Source organism: Neoarius graeffei, chromosome 11, assembly GCF_027579695.1.
Source record: "Neoarius graeffei isolate fNeoGra1 chromosome 11, fNeoGra1.pri, whole genome shotgun sequence".
Taxonomy (NCBI): Eukaryota; Metazoa; Chordata; class Actinopteri; order Siluriformes; family Ariidae; genus Neoarius; species Neoarius graeffei.
Window position 1 is genome coordinate 59902569 of NC_083579.1, and position 20047 is coordinate 59922615.

The following is a 20047-nucleotide window of genomic DNA, read 5'->3' on the forward strand; positions in this document are numbered from 1 at the left end:
CAGTGACAGTGGCGGAACAAGTCAGAGCCGGGCCGGGGGCGGGGCAAATGACCGGGCCCTTTATTAAAGCTTATCATAACATCATTTTAGGTTACAAAATGTCCGCAACTGCGGTGTTTACCAATTTCAACACTACCGGGTGCAACTATGTTATTTAGTAGTACATCAAGTCCTTCAAACGAACATGTAACTCAGAAACAAAAAACATTAGGATACTGTACATGGCTCATAATAAAACATCAATAGCCTATACTGCGCACATTATTTGAAGGGCATACGAATGAGCGCTCAGAGGTTGCAACGGTGACAGGAAGAGTCAGAAATAAAAGGAGGGCGGTGCAAACCTCACTGAATGCACTGTGTTTACCAATTTCAACACTACGGGGTGCAACTATGTTATTTTGTACATTAAGTCCTTCAAACGAACATGTAACTCAGAAACAAAAAAACATTAGGCGACATACTGTACATGGCTCATAATAAAACATCAATAGCCTACTGCGCGCATTATTTGAAGGGCATACGGCGAGCCTTGCGCTCCGCGAACTCGTCCACGATGCTCTGTATGTCACTGATTCAGTGATCTTTTCAGCGGTAGTCTCACGACCCGGATAGTAAACAATAAACATGGAGGACATGGAGTCGTTAGTGTTGCTGGTCTTGGTGCTGTGGCCTGTTGTCACCGACAACGCCAACAGATACTGGCAAGAGCGTATAGATGAGGCGAGGCGCATAAGGCTTCAGAAATTCTCGTAATTCATAATTCTTCTTCTTCCGGGTTTGCGGTGTTTACAGATCCCAGCGCGCTCGCGGGGCGTGTGTGGGCATGTGAGGACACTCCTCCTCACCAATCAATGCACAGGGGAGTGTCTGCTCACGCCCCCAGCCTCACTCGGCACGGTTTGGCTCGCTTCAGCCCTACTCCAAAACGGTGCGAGTTTTAGGGGCTAAGCAGGGCTGAAGCGAGCTGAGTCGTGCTGGTTTTTGGTAGTCGAAACGCGAGCCGTGTCGGGCTGAAGTGAGCTGAAGTGAGCTGAAAAAGGGTAGTGGAAAAGGGCCATAAGAGTGCTTTCATACTTAAACAAAATTTTAAATTGTCAAAATTGAGACTTAGTTACATTTTAGTCTTTTTTGTTTGTTTTAGTCAAGATTTAGTTAGTGGAACTCCTTTTTAATTTTAGTGTATGTTTTAGTCATAATTTTCTCAGACAGTTTCATGATGTTTGTTGTAAAATGTTCCCTGTAGCTTTAAGGGGGCTATTACAGGAGTGGTACAGCCAGATGGCAACTGGTGGTGTTGCTATTCCGAAGTTATGTCGAGTTAGCCACGGCACTTATTGTTTTGCTAGTTCTCGAGTGAAGATGGCATGTTGTACACTGTGATGACCACTGTTTTCATATAAAGATGTTACTTTGTTCAGAACGACACCATGTGCGTGTCCTGACTCCTACACCTGTTAGAATCCAGGCGTGTTATGAAAGCCTAGTGAGCCAGATTCCCTCGCTTCCCAACTACATTCAGGAATGTGAAATGGGGACAGTAAAATATTGTAACGGATTTTGCTGAAGGATATTTCTCCTGGATGTTAAAATTCCTTTGAGAAGTAAGCTAGGTTGTATGTCTGAACAGAACTAGCAATTTCATTTCATCTTTACTTATCAGGGAATAATGAACAGAGATTTATCTGTAATTCTAATTGTCAAATATTTTTTTCATTTACATTTTCCTTGTACTTTAGTCATGAAATAAAAGATCGTCGGTGAATACTTATCGTCAGAATTTTTGTTGAGAAAATCAACATTGCTTTCACAGATGCAGCGTTTAGTCCTTTTAAATCAAACTTTAGTGCATTTACATTGTGCTGTTTGTTTGGGTAATAATAATTTCAATTTATATTGATATTTATATTGATATATTGCGCCTTTCTCAGAACCCAAGGTCGCTTTACAATTATAGGGAGGAAAGAAAAAAAAATCCACCAAATAAAGGTCAGGACGTCATTCCAGTAGTGTAGCAACCACAGTCCCACCAAAAGGCGCACGAAAACAAGTCCCACAGCCGTCGCGGCACTGCCGGGCGACATCACTCGGAACACCACGCCATGGATCCACAAAGCGAGCATAGACGTACCGCCACGCAGAGCGCTGGTTTGTCCCAAACCGCCTGTACAGCCGCTGTGACGCCACCGAGCAACATTGCTCGGAACATCACACCAAGCACTGTTGCACAGAGCGCTGGACAACCCCGATGTTAAAATGAGCAACGAGCTCACTGCAGTCCATAGCTAGGAGCACAGGCATCACCCACGGCGAACCAAGGCCTGGAGGGAACCAACGTCCAAAACTGGGTCCGGAGCCACACCACAACTGGCGGACAAAGCGCTCATACAAAAACAAACATCAAACTACACAAACAAAAAAGAAAAACAAAAGATAAAATAAAAAGCTCTGGTGTAGGTAAGAACACAGAATTCACACTCGGGTGCTAGCCGAAATAACAGATTTGAGACCAACTGAATGAAGTGATTTCTAGCCTGATTCAATCGCATTGAGAACATGTTTCAACCTTGAATCGACCCAATGGCATTTTCTTTAGCTAGCAAACAGACCCGTAAGTTGTGCACTGTGCCTCGGGAGTGCAGCAGAAAGATGATGTCCTGCATATGGTACTGAAAATGTTTTAAACTAGTTATAGCATGATTTAAAGATTTATTTAGCATGACAGTTGTGTTCTCTGTGCTCTGCTGATTTCCTTAACTTCTGTCTGCACTTGCCAAAGGGTTTATTTGCATTTTTCTGTCTCTCTTTCTAAAGAGTGATTTATGATTTTCAGCCCCTTCCCCTTTTTCATACCCCTCATGTTATTTTCCTGATGCTTTTTGGTTTGTTTTATGTGCTGTGTGGAATCAAAGAGCAAACAAACCAATTTCACTCTGGTTCAGATTTGACAGTGAGACTAATAGCAACATGACTTTCCATCTCCTATTGCCACTGTGTCTGAAATTTGTTATTACGACAGTCTGGTTAAGCCTAGGTTAACCTGTGGTACTCTGTTATGATATTTCTATGTAGGTCAATGGAAAGCTATATCCACAAGCCAAACTTGAACTAGGCCAGATGGGGGCTTTGCACCCTGCCAACAGATTGGCTGCTTACATCACAGGAAGAGTGTCTGTGGCTAACAAACATGACACTAAGGATGTTAGCACAGCCAACAAGATTTCTCCTGTAGCTCCTACCATCCCCACCAGTGTGGCCACAACAACTGTTACCAGCACACTTTCTTCCATTTTCACATTGGATAAGCCCACAGGTAGGTCACAGCTATTTAAACTCAGGAGTCCACAGGTTCTGAGTCCATTTAAATTTGCTCTTTTTAAAGCTGAAACATGACACCTAATACACCAGTATCGCTGTTAATATGCTGAAATTGCACCATAGTGAGTGTGTGATTAGAATGAGAACATGGTCGCGAGTTCCATTATTTTTTATTTTAGGTGGTACAAACCCAATTATCTAGATCAGTTAAACATGAAATATATTCAGTAAGTCATTATTAGGGTTTCATAAGTCAGGGTTTCCCAAGGCAGACAGGTCCTAGGTGACAGGCCAGACTAAGAGCAGTTCACCAAAACCCCTATGGAGAAAAATCCGAGGACCGTGACGTCGCCCGGGATGACGCAGCCGGGGCCCCACCCTGGAGCCAGGCCCGGGGTTGGGGCTCGTATGCGAGCGCTTGGTGGCCGGGCCTTTGCCCATGGGGCCCGGCCGGGCTCAGCCCAAAGAGGTGACGTGGGCCCGACCTCCTGTGGGTTCACCACCCACAGAGGTAGCAGTAGGGGACTGGTGCAATGTGGATTGGGTGGCAGTTGAAGGCAGGGGCCTCGACGACCTGATCCCCGGACACAGCGGCTGGCTGTTGGGACATGGAATGTCACTTCGCTGGGGGGGAAAGAGCCTGAGCTTGTGCGGGAGGTTGAGAGGTACCGGCTAGAGATAGTCGGTCTCACCTCCACGCACAGCTTGGGCTCTGGAACCCAGCTCCTCGAGAGGGGCTGGACTCTCCACTTCTCTGGAGTCGCCCGTGGTGAGCGGCGGCGGGCTGGTGTGGGCTTGCTTATAGCTCCCCAGCTCAGCCGCCATGTGTTGGAGTTTACCCCAGTGAACGAGAGGGTCGCCTCTCTGCGCCTTCGGATTGGGGAGAGGGCTCTTGCTGTTGTTTGTGCCTACGGCCCAAATAGCAGTATAGAGTATCCGGCCTTCTTGGAGTCCCTGGGAGAGGTACTGAGGAGTGCTCAGACTGGGGACTCCATTGTGTTACTGGGGGACTTCAGTGCTCACGTGGGAGATGATAGTGACACCTGGAGGGGCGTGGTTGGGAGGAACGGCCTCCCCGATCTGAACCCGAGTGGTGTTTTGTTATTGGACTTCTGTGCTAGTCACGGTTTGTCCATAACGAACACCATGTTCGAGCATAGGGGTGTCCATAAGTGCACGTGGCACCAGGACACCTTAGGTCGGAGGTCAATGATAGACTTTGTAGTCGTTTCATCTGATCTCCAGCCCTATGTCTTGGACACTCGGGTGAAGAGAGGGGCTGAGCTGTCAACTGATCACCACCTGGTGGTGAGTTGGATCCGCTGGCAAAGGAGGAAGCTGGACAGACCTGGCAGGCCCAAACGTATGGTGAGGGTCTGCTGGGAACATCTGGCCGAGCACTCTGTTGGGGAGGTCTTTAACTCCCACCTCCGGGAGAGCTTTTCCCAGCTTCCGAGGGAGGCGGGGGACATTGAGTCTGAGTGGACCATGTTCTCTACCTCCATTGTGGATGCAGCTGTTCGGAGCTGTGGCCGCAAGGTCTCTGGTGCCTGTCGTTGCGGCAATCCCCGAACCCGGTGGTGGACACCGGAAGTAAGGGATGCCGTCAAGCTGAAGAAGGAGTCCTATCGGGCCATGTTAACCTCCAGGACTCCCGAGGCAGCTGACTGGTATCGGCAGGCCAGGCGTGCTGCAGCTCGGGCAGTTGCGGAGGCAAAAACTCGGAACTGGGAGGAGTTCGGGGAGGCCATGGAGAAGGACTATCGGTCGGCCTCGAAGAAATTCTGGCAAACCGTCCGGTGCCTCAGGAGGGGGAAGCAGTACTCTGCCAACACTGTTTACAGTGCGGGTGGGGAGCTGTTGACTTCGACTGGGGACATTGTCGGGCGGTGGAAGGAATACTTTGAGGATCTCCTCAATCCCACCGTCATGTCTTCCACTGAGGAGACTGAGGCTGATGACTCAGAGGTGGACTCGTCCATTACCCAAGCCGAAGTCACTGAGGTGGTTTGCAAGCTCCTCGGTGGCAAGGCACCGGGGGTGGATGAGATCCGCCCTGAGTATCTCAAGTCTCTGGATGTTGTGGGGCTGTCTTGGTTGACACGCCTCTGCAACATCGCGTGGCGGTCAGGGACAATGCCTCTCGAGTGGCAGACTGGGGTGGTGGTCCCTCTTTTTAAGAAAGGGGACCGGAGAGTGTGCCCCAATTATAGGGGAATCACACTTCTCAGCCTCCCAGGGAAGGTTTACTCCAGGGTACTGGAGAGGAGAATTCGACCAATAGTCGAACCTCGGATCCAGGAGGAACAATGCGGTTTTCGTCCTGGTCGCGGAACACTGGACCAGCTCTATACCCTTCATAGGGTGCTCGAGGGTTCATGGGAGTTTGCCCAACCAGTCCACATGTGCTTTGTGGATCTGGAGAAGGCATTCGACCGTGTCCCCCGTAGTATTCTGTGGGGGGTGCTTCGGGAGTATGGGGTTCGGGGCTCTTTGCTAAGGGCTGTCCGGTCCCTGTACGAACGGAGCAGGAGTCTGGTTCGCATTGCTGGCAGTAAGTCAGACCTGTTCCCAGTGCATGTTGGACTCTGGCAGGGCTGCCCTTTGTCACCGGTTCTGTTCATAAATTTTATGGACAGAATTTCTAGGTGCAGCCAGGGGCCAGAAGGAATCCTGTTTGGGAACCACAGGATTTCATCTCTGCTTTTTGCGGATGATGATGTCCTGTTGGCTTCTTCAAACCAGGACCTTCAGCATGCACTGGGGCGGTTTGCAGTCGAGTGTGAAGCGGCTGGGACGAGAATCAGCACCTCCAAGTCCGAGGCCATGGTTCTCGACCGGAAAAGGGTGGCTTGCCCTCTCCAGGTTGGTGGAGAAGTTCTGCCTCAAGTGGAGGAGTTTAAGTATCTCAGGATCTTGTTCACGAGTGAGGGAAGGATGGAGCGTGAGATCGACAGGCGGATCGGTGCAGCCTCCGCAGTGATGCGGTCACTTTACCGGTCCGTCGTGGTGAAGAAGGAGCTGAGCCAAAAGGCGAAGCTCTCAATTTACCGGTCGATCTACGTTCCGACACTCACCTATGGTCATGAGCTTTGGGTAATGACCGAAAGGACAAGATCGCGGATACAAGCGGCCGAAATGAGTTTCCTTCGCAGGGTGGCTGGGCGCTCCCTTAGGGTGAGAAGCACAGTCACTCGGGAGGATCTCGGAGTAGAGCCGCTGCTGCTCCACATCGAGAGGAATCAGCTGAGGTGGCTCGGGCATCATTTTCGGATGCCTCCTGGACGCCTCCCTGGGGAGGTGTTCCAGGCATGTCCCCCCGGGAGGAGGCCCCAGGGAAGACCCAGGACACGCTGGAGGGACTATGTCTCTCGGCTGGCCTGGGAACGCCTCGGTGTTCTTCCCGAGGAGCTGGCCGAGGTGTCTGGGGAAAGGGAAGTTTGGGCTTCCCTGCTTAGACTGCTGCCTCCGCGACCCGGTCCCGGATAAAGCGGAAGAAGACGAGACGAGTCATTATTAGTCGAGATGGTAGTTTCCTGGAAACCAAGTATAGCCAGTTCTGTTAAGCTAGCCGCACACTACGCCGATCCACACGGTACCGAACCGACCCATTTCAGAGCCGACTCCCGACAGGGCACGCACATATCCCCGACTAACTCACGACTGAAAGAAAGCAGAGGTTAATATCTTGGGCCATTATTAAAAAATGTTCTGTTTCCGGTCCACCGGCCGGGTGAGTGCCGTTTGTGCGGGTGAAATTTTTTTAATGCCGTTTTTTCGACATTTTTTTTTCGGGTTCGTAAATCTAAAATCGAACTTGACATTTCCGCATTCCCAGGGCTTTCCACTAAGGCTCATACTAGCCAGCCATGACAAATAAGTAGCCAGCCGGGGGGGAGTAAACACAAAATAAACTCCTGTGCACGCAGTTCCCAGGGTTAAGTGTATTTTCCACAGACCGTTTATTTATTCACTTTACTCAAATACAAAGTAAAATGGCAGTAAATCATCTTTCTTTTCTTGCGTATTGCATCATGAGGCGTTCCTGGCTTGTAAATCTCTTATTTTCGGTGCATGACACATTCACGCAACTGAGCATGCGCCGAGTGCGTGCGCACACCGCATGTCGGGGCGCGGATCTCCCTTGATCAACGGTTCAGTTTGACATTATTGTCAGTCCGTTCATTTTTCGAAAAGATAGAAGTCACATGATCACGAAATATCACGTGTTATATGCGAAAGATATGATTGGCTATTGCTAGCGACTCTCGCCGATCAGTCTGGCTCCCGATTAGTTTTTCGAATCGGCTGTGAGATGAGTCGGTACCATCGAAAACTAGTCTTTACGCCTGACTCGCGACTTCAGTTGGCTCGGTACGCTGAAAATCGGCGTAGTGTGCGGCTAGCTTTAGTTGATAATGCTGCATAAGAATCTACATAATAGTGTAATTATAAAATTACCTGAGAGTTACAGGGTAAATGGCATTAATTCAAGCTTGTAGAGACATTTAACCACCTCCTCAATTCTACCCTTTCAGCAGTGGCTAAGCACCCTGTGGGAACAGAGTTTATCCATGTTGACACTGGTTGTGTAAATTCCCAGCAACAAAAGACAGCCAAAATTGGTACACTGCCAATGCAGAGTACAATTAAAAATCTCCTCTTTCCTCCTTCCTCCGTGGTGACGGGATCCTCTGGGATTTCAGTGTCTCCTGACATGCCTCCAAAAGCAAGCATAGTTTATGCACCTCCTGCATCTGGCACTACAGGTACCTCCAGCTTTTTAAGATTATGGCACTATTTCAGACACTTGGATTACCCCATGGTTTTTACTACCAACTTGGTCCTACTACTGCTTCTAATAATAAATTAGAAAATATAAATAATGAAGAAAACTAAATGACGTTTATGATGGTATAATTAATAGTACTCTTATAATGCTACTTGCTTCCATGTTATGTACACAACTGATGCATTCACTGGCTTCTTTTTGATTAGCTGGCTCCATTCAAGTGGTTAAGGCAGTATCTAAATCTGGATCAGCTACACCAGAGGACACTTATATGCTCAGTACTCCTGGATCAAATGTAGCGCTCCCTGGTAAAGGAATCAGGTTGATGCAGCCTTTAACTCCCATTCGCCCAGCTGTTACAGGCCAGAGGATGGTGATGTTGAAGGCAGCTAATCCTGCTGGCCAACTCTTCCATCTTGTACCTCTCAATCATTTCAGGACCCTCAATCCCAACGTTCTTATACATCAACAGTGTAAGTATGCAGGATGTTTTGTCTGTTTTAATGTAAACATTTAAAAGGTTTTAATTTATTTAATCAATCTTTTTGACACCGGGCATCCAGTAATGACTATCAATAGTTTATTGGTATACTAAAAAGGGTTGAAAAGAGGGGGGAAAAATTATGCATAAGGTACAGTCTCCCTGTTCTGTCAAGAAGATTGTTTATGATCAGCTGATTTTTACTTTTCTTTTTTTTTCAGCCCCTGTTATCCATTTACCCACCCCCAACTCAGTCCCTCTGAGTCAACTTCAAACCATGACAACTGTCACTTCATCTACAGCTCCTTCTTCTGCTACACAAGATCAGAATATGGTCCCAGTACTCAATACAACTACAGACATCATGACAAGCAGCACCTCCCCTATTGCTACAAAACCAATCATCCCTCTCTCTGGCTCACAGACCTTACTGCTTTGTAATAAACCTAATACAGTAAAAATTATATCAGGATTTCTTAAAGATACTGCCACAAGCACTTTAAGAAGTTTATCTCGGAGAGTTTTAGAAGAGTCCGAAATAGTTAAAGAGCCCAGAATGACTACTTCAGTGTCATTAGCTCAAAGCTCTTTAGAGGGTTATCCTGCAAATCAAGGCTTACAGCTCACTTCCCAAAGCTGCTTGACCTCTAAGAACCAAACCCATCACAATTTGGACAACCCTGTCCACACCAACCCTCCACCAGCCAAGGAGTCGTGTGAAGAAGACTCGCAGTGCTCCAAAATGTCATATGAAAATGTGATTTTTGCAGACCACTCCTACACCATTGAAATGAAGAAAATGAGCACACCACCTCCAAAGCCTGTTGATGTTTGTAAAGATGGCTCTACAGATCACATACTCCTTAAGGAAGTGCTGGATTTGGGTCTTGTTGAAGAAGCTGAGGGTTGTGGTACCAGTGGTGGTGTCCTCGGCACTGAGAGTGGTGATGAATCTAAGGCAGGATCACATCTAATGGAAGAGGAGGTTGATTCAGACTGCACAGAATTAACAGAGGATTCAGACATGTATGACCATGCTGACTCCAGCCAGTCCAGTGACAAAGAAGATCTTGATCTGGTCACTGTAAGAGATTTAAGCCCTTAAACTAGTACCTGCTTTCATTATGATTCATTTTGAATGAAGCTCATCAAATCTTTCTCATGGTTTTTCCTTCCAGGATTCTGAAGGAGAAGAAATGAATAAAGAGCAACAATACTTTGTTGCAGATGTGCAGGATTTGACTGAGAAAGATGACGATGAGCTGGTTGATATTGAAACATTTGAGGAGGGAGCTGAGGAAAGCCCTGCACCACCTGAGAGGTGAGACTAAAGCTTTGAAAAGATAACGTTCCTGAATAATTTAAATTGTACCTGGACTCCACTTGGCTGTACAGAATTAAATTGAAATTTAGTGGCCTTTTGGCAGCTGTTTGTTTGTGAAGGCACCAGAAACTGCCTGGCTGAAATGAAATGTGAAAGTTTTATGGACCTTTTAATGTGCAATACTGAGAATGAATAAAATTTCAGTGACTTGGGCCTTTATGATGAAACAAAACCTTTTTTCTCTCTTCATTTAACAGCTTTCAAAATCAGTCATCAGACGAGGATGATGATGATGATGATGATGATGATGATGATTTGGTATGCATTTTATGCATTGCAGGGATAACTGTACTCAGTGTACTTTAAGACGCATCTTTCTGGAATGTTTGTGAAAGGGTTTTTTTTTTTTTTTGGTAACACAATTTGAGTGAAATCAGCAAATTTGTGTGTACTGAAGCTTTACAATTAAATTCCCCCTTTTCATTAATTTATTTTTTGTAGATATTAGCAGTATAATCAATGTCATAAAACCCACCTTTTTGTAGCACTAATGTTTTGCTGGTAGTACATTATTCAACATGTATATGGGTGGTGTAGTGGTTAGCACTGTCACCTCACAGCAAGAAAGTTCCGGGTTCGAACCTCACAGCCGATGGGGGGCCTTTCTGTGTGGTGCTTGCATGTTCTACCCGTGTCTGCATGGGTTTCCTCCGGGTGCTCCGGTTTCCCCCACAGTTCAAAGACCTGCAGATTAGGTAAAATACCCAGCCACTGGGTTTGTACAAGACGGTGCATACTTGGTGCCAGTCCCAAGCCTGGATAGATTGTGGAGGGTTATGTCAGGAAGGTCATCCGGTGTAAGGGCCTCTGCATGCTCTTGCGACAAGGCTTTCGCAGATAGCTTTTTGCAGACAGTTGTAATTTATTGTTGAGCGGGGAGTAATAGGCGTGCACGATGTTATTCACCACCACAACGCAAGAGGGCGCAAAGTCGCGAAATCGCTAGGAGTAGTTGGTGGGTGTGGTTAGTGGAGTGTTTATCCTCCGGTTACTTATAATGACTAGAACTGGAGTCGTATAGATGTACGTACGTCCTCACTTCCTTGATCAACCGCTCTTCGTGCTGTTCCATCTTCGCTCGTGTTTTTAAAAATGGCGGTCGTGAAAACAAAACAAACCGGGAAAGTAGGGAAGCGGAAGTGCGTGTACAGCGGATGTAGAGTGGACCAATTGGAGCCCTCTTGTCTGCGAAGCTTCTGCGGTGGTCACAATTTTTGGGAGGTGCACACAGAGTGTCTGCGAGGGGGGGGCTACGCAGATGCTATCTGCGACGCCATCTGCGAGGTCTGTGTTGTCAGCATAAATTGGCCTTAAAACCTATGCCAAATCAAATATGTGGAAAAGATCTGCTGTGGCGACCCCAAACGAATGAGAACAGCCAAAAGTAGTTGTAGTAGTACTATACTATATAGTACCAGTCAAAAGTTTAGACACACCTACTCAGTCATAGGTTTTTTTCAATATCTTGACAATTTTTTTACATTGTAGAACAATACTGAAGACATCAAAACTAATAAAACATGGAACATGTATGGAATTATGTGGTAAACAAGTGTTCAAGTTTCTAATTTTAGATTCTTCAAAGTAGCAAGTGTTTGTTATATATACACACGCACATACGTTTTCTACTATTCCATCCATTATCCGTAGCCGCTTATCCTGTGCAGGGTCACGGGCAAACTGGAGCCTATCCCAGCTGACTATGGGCCAGTACCCATGTCACCCTGGACAAGTCGCCAGGTTATCACAGGGCTGACACATGGAGACAAACAACCATTCGCACTCACATTCACACCTACGGTCAATTTACAGCCACCAATTAGCCTAACCTGCATGTCTTTGGACTGTGGGGGAAACCGGAGCACCCGGAGGAAACCCACGCAGACACTGGGAGAACATGCAAACTCCACACAGAAAGGCCCTCGCCAGCCACTGGGCTCGAACCCAGGACCTTCTTGCTGTGAGGCAACAGTGCTAACCACTACACCACCGTGCCACCCTCTTTCTACTATTACAGTATATATTTATTTTTGCCCACCCAGAGTATGTTGGATTTTAGATATTTAACTGTACCATCTTCTCTGCATGATTTTAAAGTGGCTTTATAATGTATCCATGTTTAATATTACCTCCTTTTGTAGTGTAAACTTCGGAAGAGGAACGATGAGAAGAAGAGACGCCTTAATCTGAGGAACTGTTTTTATAGTTTGCAGCAGGTTCTCAATATTGTAGATCCTAAAGTTGCCAAAATAGCGTTACTCTCAGAGGTGTGTTGGACGTAAACAACGCTGCAGTGCTTTTACTGTGTTTTTTTTACTATTCTAAAAAGTTCCAGTGTTCAACATTTCTGTTTATGATAATATAATAATTATCAACAGGCCCTGAAAGAAATTCAGCTGCTTACTAAACGCAGAGATCGTCTGGTGAAAATGCGGGACAAGCTGAGAAAAAAAAGAGCTCACTACATTGAGATGGCATCACAGTTATCTGGTACTGCAAGGTTCCATATCATATCCACATTTTCCCTCCACATTGTTTCAACTGAATTTTTTTTTTTTCTCCATCCATCAGTTCCTGACTATATACTTTTGAGCTGTGGTTGCAGCGTTGTAATGCATTTAAGGTGTTGTAGGAAATTTGTCAGGTGTGTTGAGGGGACGGTTAGTGGGATTTTATAGAGCTCTCCAGATTTATTGTCACCCTTCATGAAAATGAGCAAAAAAAAAAGTATGCATCATGAACACACCAGTAATAAGTGATATTTTGAGAAGTCTTTATGTAGGTTTGTTTTGTCGTTTTGTTTTTCCCCCAAGCAGTCCCCCCCCCCAGTTTTTTAGGATTCCCCCCAAGCACAAAACTTTTAAGTGGTGCAAAAATCTACAGAAGACTGATCTCATAATTATTGGCACCCTTACATGTTTTATTATGCCTGCAAAGAAGAGAATAGCAGCAGTCTCTCTTCATGAAATGTCTAAATAAGTTGGAGACACGTGTAGAAAGGATCTTTGTCCACTCCTCCATGTAAAACATTTAATCTCCTTTATATTTTTAGGTTTGTGCATGTGGTTTTCAGTAGGGTTAAAATCTAGAAACAGAGATGGTTAACACACCGATTTTGTGTTTAATTATCTGTTTAGACTTAGAAGAATGTTTGGCTCAAGTATATTTGCGGAAAATTCTTTCTATGGCCGAGTCTAAACCTCGTGGCACAGGCATCCAGGTTTTTAGCTGAGAGATCCTGTTACTGAGCGAAATTTATGATGCCATCCGTCTTCGCAAGTGTCCCTGAACCAGCCACAAAACAGCCCCAAGCCATCAGTGTTCCACCATGTGTAACAGCAAAAAAAAGGGTTTTTTTTGTGTGTTTGCACTTGTTTAAAAAAAATTGCTCAGGAGTGTCAACTTTTGGCCATTTCACCATTTTTGAGAATACAGTAGTTCTAATAAGATGTTTTTGTTAAAACATTTTTCCTCCTGTAATGTTAATTTATCCAATATTTTTGCTCATTTTTATGATTGAGGCTAATAATTCTGGAAAGCCCTATACCGGAAGCCACGATTTGTATTGATGAATCATTCAAATAATTATTGGTTGATTTACATTCTGTGAATTCTAACATGGAGACATTTCAGATTCTCACTGTTGTCTGTTCAAACAGACTTGTAAAAATGATTATAGTTCACTTTCTGCAGGACAGAGTAAAATGTATTGTGGAAATACAGTTTACTCTGGGGAGGGGAAAAAGATGTTTAAAAAAAACATTTTAAAGGAACAGTCCTCCGTACTTCCATAATGAAATATGCTCTTCTCTGAATTGAGACGAGCTGCTCCGTACCTCTCCGAGCTTTGCGCGACCTCCCAGTCAGTCAGACGCAGTCAGATGCGCTGTCACTCCTGTTAGCAATGTAGCTAGGCTCAGTATGGCCAATGGTATTTTTGGGGGCTGTAGTTAGATGCGACCAAACTCTTCCGCGTTTTTCCTGTTTACATAGGTTTATATGACCAGTGATATGAAACAAGTTCAGTTACACAAATTGAAACGTAGCGATTTTCTATGCTATGGAAAGTCCGCACTATAATGACAGGCGTACTAACACCTTCTGCGCGCTTCGGCAGCGCATTGATATCTGAGCTCCGTATCAATGTGCTGCTGAAGCGCGCAGAAGGTGTTAGTACGCCTGTCATTATAGTGCGGACTTTCCATAGCATAGAAAATCGCCACGTTTCAATTTGTGTAACTGAACTTGTTTCATATCACTGGTCATATAAACCTATGTAAACAGGAAAAACGTGGAAGTGTTTGGTCGCATCTAACTACAGCCCCAAAAAATACCATTGGCCATACTGAGCCTAGCTACATTGCTAACAGGAGTGACCGTACGTCTGACTGACTGGGAGGTCGCGCAAAGCTCGGAGAGGTACGGAGCAGCTCGTCTCAATTCAGATAAGAGCATATTTCATTATGGAAGTACGGTGGACTGTTCCTTTAAACCTCATGTCCATTTGGTATACAGTACTAACACTGTTAACTACTGTTAGTTAATTAAAATTGACATTTTCTTTTTCTTTTCTTAGGAAAAAACACCACATCCATCTCTCAGAAGTTGGATGAAATCTTTGCTAAGCAGAAATCTCTAGAGATCAAAAACAAAGGAAACAGTACCAGTCTTAACCGTAAAAAAAGAGTTCCTAAGAATTTGCAGCGGAACATCAAGACAAAACAGAAAAAAATGGGTACCAGTGGCAAAGAACGCATTAACAAACAGAAACGTCTGGGATTCCAGGACCGAAGGACAGGAAATGTTGATACTAATCAGAAAACGACTGCTGTCAAAGCCAGCCAGCCAGCCAAACCACCTAACTCTCAACCTCCACCCATTCCAGTAACACATGAGAGAACAAGGCCCATTATCCTGTCCCACAACAAATGTCAAACCCTGGCTGAACGTCAAGGTTTGTATGATAATGAGGATACTACCATATGCGCTCGGCATCGGTCAAACTTGATCAAGTTTATTCAGGATTTTTTTTGTTTTTTTGATGCTGACAGTGTTTCACTTATTAGCTTTACATTATGCCCCTAAACAGCACTGTCTGATAAAAGACCTGTATTTGGCTACAAGTAAATGTACCCTCAACCCTTTGCACAGGTGTGTAGGTAGGTAGGTTTGTTTTGTTTGTTTATAAAGGCTGAGAGAAATGTACCCCTTTTCCCCCTTGGATGATGATAATAGTACAAGTCCCGACAATGAAAACTTATTATTGAAACCCACGTCATAAATGTCGAACATTCAGAATTTGTCGAGTTTAAATTTCCCATCAAGGGAATCCCGGTACCAACGTCGCCATTATTAACTGGTTTCGCGTGACGTCACGAGTGTGAGTGGTTTTACCTGCGGTTTTTCCACTTATGTTCACACAGTGTAGCTTCTATCCAACTCTCTGCTAGATTGCATTCATTTTGACGGAAACTTGCGACAGAACACGACATAGAAAAAGAGAGAAATCATTAAACTACAATCTACAACTGTTATGGAGAAGGGAGAGAGGGGGAAAAAAAAAGGGAAAGTGCCCAGAAAGCGACGTATCGCTGCTGAGTGCAGCAACACAAATGCTGTGGAGGGAGTGGCCCTGTTCCTTTTCCCGAAAGATAATCACTGATTTGTCAAGACTTTGCTACAATGAACTGCAAAGCATTTTGTTTCCAACATACTGTAATACTACTAACTTGAGGAATGCATGGATGAAGGAAGTTGCAGCCCATATGCTGCAATGGCAGGCCAGCAATAGACTATGCACGGCCATGGAAAAGTTGAACTGAAGACTGTCAGCTGTAGCTGTACTAGGCTAGCATATCATCTTAATCCCCCCTTTTTTTTTTTTTTTTTTTTTTTAAGTCTATTCTAATTCTAAGAACGTTTTGGAAAGCTTACCGTTCCATATTTGCAATTCGGTCTTCATGATCATCCTCGGGTTCATCATTGTCACTGACTCCGCTCTCATTGGACAATTCTGGCGCCAATTGGTACAGTTCGATACCGCTCTCTTCCTCCCTATCGCTGGCCACTTCTTCTGTCAGTACGTCATCAACTTGAACTGACTAAAAACTACTAAAACTTCTTGCTCACTTTGGTTGCTCATGATGTTCGTGGCAGTCACGCATCTGTGACATCACATGGCTCTTGTCTGCTACTTCTGGTTGCTTGGCGGGCAGTTCTAAAATGGCTAAATTTATTCGGCTTTTGTGGATATATCCACTACCGTGCAGTTTGGGGAATAGTTGTCTCTGTCCAGGGACTCAATAAACTTCACCAAATTTAACTGCTGTTCTGTTTTGGTGCAAAAAAAAAAATGCATTTCTCTCGGCCTTTAAATCAGTGGTTGCTTTCAGACTGGGGAAACCAACCAGCATTTTGCAATATAGTGTTAAGTAGCCAGGTGGCTGTACACCTAATTCCATAAGCTACGTTCACGTCATATGGAAGAGCTCAAGAGGAGGACAGTACTTACCGTTTAGTGTCGTAATTAATAAGCTACAATGCTGTTGCACTATAACAGCATGTATACTAATTCTGCTGAGCTCCGTTTTAACATCCGCAATTCCAACATGTGAACGAGGCCTCAGTAAAGGCGAGCTAGCTTGTTTCTCACATTTATATCTCTTGTGTCTCTCTTCCAATGCTTGTTCCTCAAGTGATTCCAGTGGCAGAAGCAGTAGTGCCGTGCAATCAAATCATAACTATAAGTAACCCTCTTCAGCCCATTGGCATCTCTTTGGGGGAAAGGCAATCAACCACACCAGGTGAGCCCTTTAAACATGCAATCTTTTAAATTCGTATGTTTTGCACTTTTATTAAAGTTGTATTTCTTTCATTTTTCTAAACCCAAAAGGTGTTGCAGCTGTGTCCATATCTATTCCGCCTGTTTCCGATCCACTTCCCGTTTTGCAACCACAAGTCCTTACGCGGGCCACCAATTCTGTTAACAAACCAGGTAGTTTCTTATTACACTTAATGCAACTGTTGAGAACTTGATTACATAAAACCTTTCTGACCTTGTAAATTTTATACTGGGAATATTCTGTATGATTAATTGTCTTGAAAATTAGAGTATGAATGTTTTTAATCACTGTAATTAATACTTGACCAGATTAATTTTTGGCTTTAGGATTACATTGCCATTAATTTTCCATTTTTATTCTCATTTGCAGTTGATATCATCAGCCTCCCCAAGATTTCCAGTGTTGTTTCTTTGGTGCAGTCAGAAAAGCTGCTCGTTACGCCCCCAGCTGCACCAGTCATGGAGACGGAGGCAACGTGCAACTCTTCGGCTGGGGAGGCTCAGCAGGATCCCTCTTCTGATGAAGCCATTCTTTTGGAAGAGGAAAAACACCTGGACAGACAGCTTCCAGAGCTTGTGCCCGAAACATCTGAGCATGATGGCAAGGTCAGCATAGAAGATCCAAAAAAGCAAAAAGATGATGAAAAAAATGCACCTCAACTCGAGCAAGATGACGACCGCCTGATGTCATTACTTGATGAGCTTGTTTTCCTCAATCAGACCTCTGAACCGCAAGAAGCAGCCGCAAGTCTTATAGAGACAGGAGATGTACTGACAGAACTGCTCACTAATAGACAGACAGATATAGACCAAGATGATGAACGCTCTCTTAGTCCTCTGTTTCTCAAACTAGATGAGGACCTTATGACGTCGCCCGCTTCAAAGGACGAGGAGATGGATGACATTCCTCCTAAGGTAGACGACCTTGTTAAGGTTATCTTCGGGTTAGAGTCTCCTCCCAATTCTTCAGAATCGGAGATTGTTGCAGCAGCCAGTGATGACTGTACACCTTTTTCAGTATGCCATGTTAAACATGATGCTCCAACTCCACCCCCTTTGCTGCAGATGAAAACTGGAGGGTGTACTACAGCAGACTCTCCAAAAGAGCAGGCCAGCTTGTCATGGCGGCCAATGCCAAAGCTTGCTCCTCTGGGACTAAAGACTCAGGAGACTGGGCACCCGAAATTGATCAGTCCTCATGCCCCCAAATCAGACTCAAAGCTGCCTAGTCTTCATAATGTACATGTATAATAAGCTAATCATCAGGGATATCCATAGTTTAACCTTATGTCATATCTTCTGACATAGGACTGTTATTTATTTGTTTGAGTACATTTTATTATATCCTGCTTCAACAAGATCTACCTGTTGTGCCTCTAGTACATCCAAAGATGTTTTGTTTGCAGTTTTCTACGAGTGCAAATAGAGTGGATTGTTTGGAGAAATCATGAATCTTCCTTTTATTTTAGAAGATAAGAGGAAGTCTTTTGGAGTGAGCAAAAATTACCACAATACTGTTTATGTACAATACTGTAAATTTTGTAAACACAAAACAATCCCACACTAATAGGTTCTCTATGAAAGATGCATAATCGATTGTACAGTACCAGATGCCTAAGCCTTATAATAGGTCATGGCATGTTACCCATTGGATATGATTTTTTTTTCTTTTTTTTTTTTAAATAAGTACAATGAATGTTAACTCCTCAGTGCTGTATCTAGCTGTATGCTTAAAAGAAGAAAAAAGCAGTCTGCTGACATGTAGCGTTAACCCAAACTCGACTATTTTTTAACATAGAAGCTGCATGAAGAAAGCAGTAATAATATGGGTTAATAATGCAACATGATTAAATACTTGAATAATGTTTTAATAGAAATGCACAAATGTTAGTCTTTATGTTCTCTAAGATACTGTTTGTTTATTAGTCATCATTGAAGTAACATTCAGAAATGCAGTAATGCACATCCTATCCCAAAATATTGTGCTAGTGAATTTTAAAAATCGAAATGGCGCTTCATCTATCAGTTATCTCTACTGCTTATCTGAGCTTCACAAATGAGCAGGAGCCAGTCCCAACTGACTTTGGGCGAGAGGTAGGGTTCACCTGAACAAGCTGCCAGTCCATCACAGGGGCGTTCACACTTCGGATGCATGTCTTTCCAACAGGAAACCCACACAGGCAAACTGCACACACAACTCTGCCCCATTCAGCTACGAGGTTCGAACCCAAACCATTCTTGCTGTGAGGTGGCCACGTGTTCACTATTACACCACCATAGAGCTTCATCATGCTTGTTAAGTATAAAGGCAATTATTTCATCTTATCCAAGCAATCAGTGACATCATTACATAGACTTAAAGTTGCATGTTTATAACCAAGTGTCCATGGGGGTTATATTTTGACTTTTTTAAATTTTATTCACTGTAGCGTTTATAGTATGATCATAGCAGATGTGGATCCCTCACCTGGGAAGATAGCATTTCTGTTTTAATTTAGATGACATACAGATGGGGTGTAGCATAGCTGTTTAGACTGCACTGTAAACTGGACTTAGACTTGAGTGTGGAAAAACCTGTAGAACATTTTAGTGAATTATGTAAATTATTATTTTGGAGGGATATGCTCTCATTGGTAGGACTACTCATGTTGCAAATGCCCTATTGCACGCCCCACACCGCCCCCATGAAAATAGTGCTTCAAGAGAAGGAATGGACTGGCTATTGGGAGGTTGGGGCATTTTCCTGGTGGACCGCTCCAGTTTCCTCTTCCTTGGCCACCCGTTTGGGTTTTCTCCTCTAAATCGGCTGCTGCTGACTCATGATGGGAGAGCTATGTTCACAAAGCAGGTAATCGGAGGCATAGTTGAGGCTGAAACTGGCTTCTTGTATAAATTGGCTATTCCACCTTAAATGCTTGCAGATACGATATGCTCGTTTAGGTTTGTTTAAATCCATGTGGTGTATTATAAAACAGCATTCAATTGGTTAATTATACCGCTTCCATATATGTATTTTAGCTTATTTCATTTTGGTTGTGAGTACAATTTCCTAATTTGACCTACAGCGCTCTCCACAATTATTGGCACCCCTGGTTATGATGTGTTAAAAGCCTTAAATTCAATTTTTATTGCAGAAGCATAATCTCACACTGAAAATTGTAGAAAAATGTAACCTTTAACTCAAGTGAAGTTAAAAATAAAAAAAAATCCCTGACTAAGAAATAATTATTT

The 20047-nt window shown here is 44.2% G+C and overlaps 1 protein-coding gene across 5 annotated transcripts in view; it reads left to right on the plus strand.

The window, feature by feature from the left end:
• Window positions 1–18587, plus strand: part of mgaa (MAX dimerization protein MGA a) — a 53751-nt gene extending 35164 nt beyond the window's left edge. For 3 of the 5 annotated variants that reach the window (XM_060934391.1, XM_060934394.1, XM_060934392.1), the window contains exons 14-25: window positions 3073–3313; window positions 7857–8087; window positions 8317–8583; window positions 8813–9675; window positions 9770–9912; window positions 10173–10233; window positions 12117–12242; window positions 12354–12465; window positions 14552–14929; window positions 16671–16778; window positions 16868–16969; window positions 17187–18587. In XM_060934391.1, coding sequence (XP_060790374.1) covers window positions 3073–3313; window positions 7857–8087; window positions 8317–8583; window positions 8813–9675; window positions 9770–9912; window positions 10173–10233; window positions 12117–12242; window positions 12354–12465; window positions 14552–14929; window positions 16671–16778; window positions 16868–16969; window positions 17187–18067 — 3513 coding nt within the window. In that variant the 3' untranslated portion in view covers window positions 18068–18587. The remainder of the gene's footprint in view (window positions 1–3072; window positions 3314–7856; window positions 8088–8316; window positions 8584–8812; window positions 9676–9769; window positions 9913–10172; window positions 10234–12116; window positions 12243–12353; window positions 12466–14551; window positions 14930–16670; window positions 16779–16867; window positions 16970–17186) is intronic. The other 2 variants (XM_060934393.1, XM_060934395.1) reach the window with 2 other exon arrangements.
• Window positions 18588–20047: the final 1460 nt, after the last annotated feature.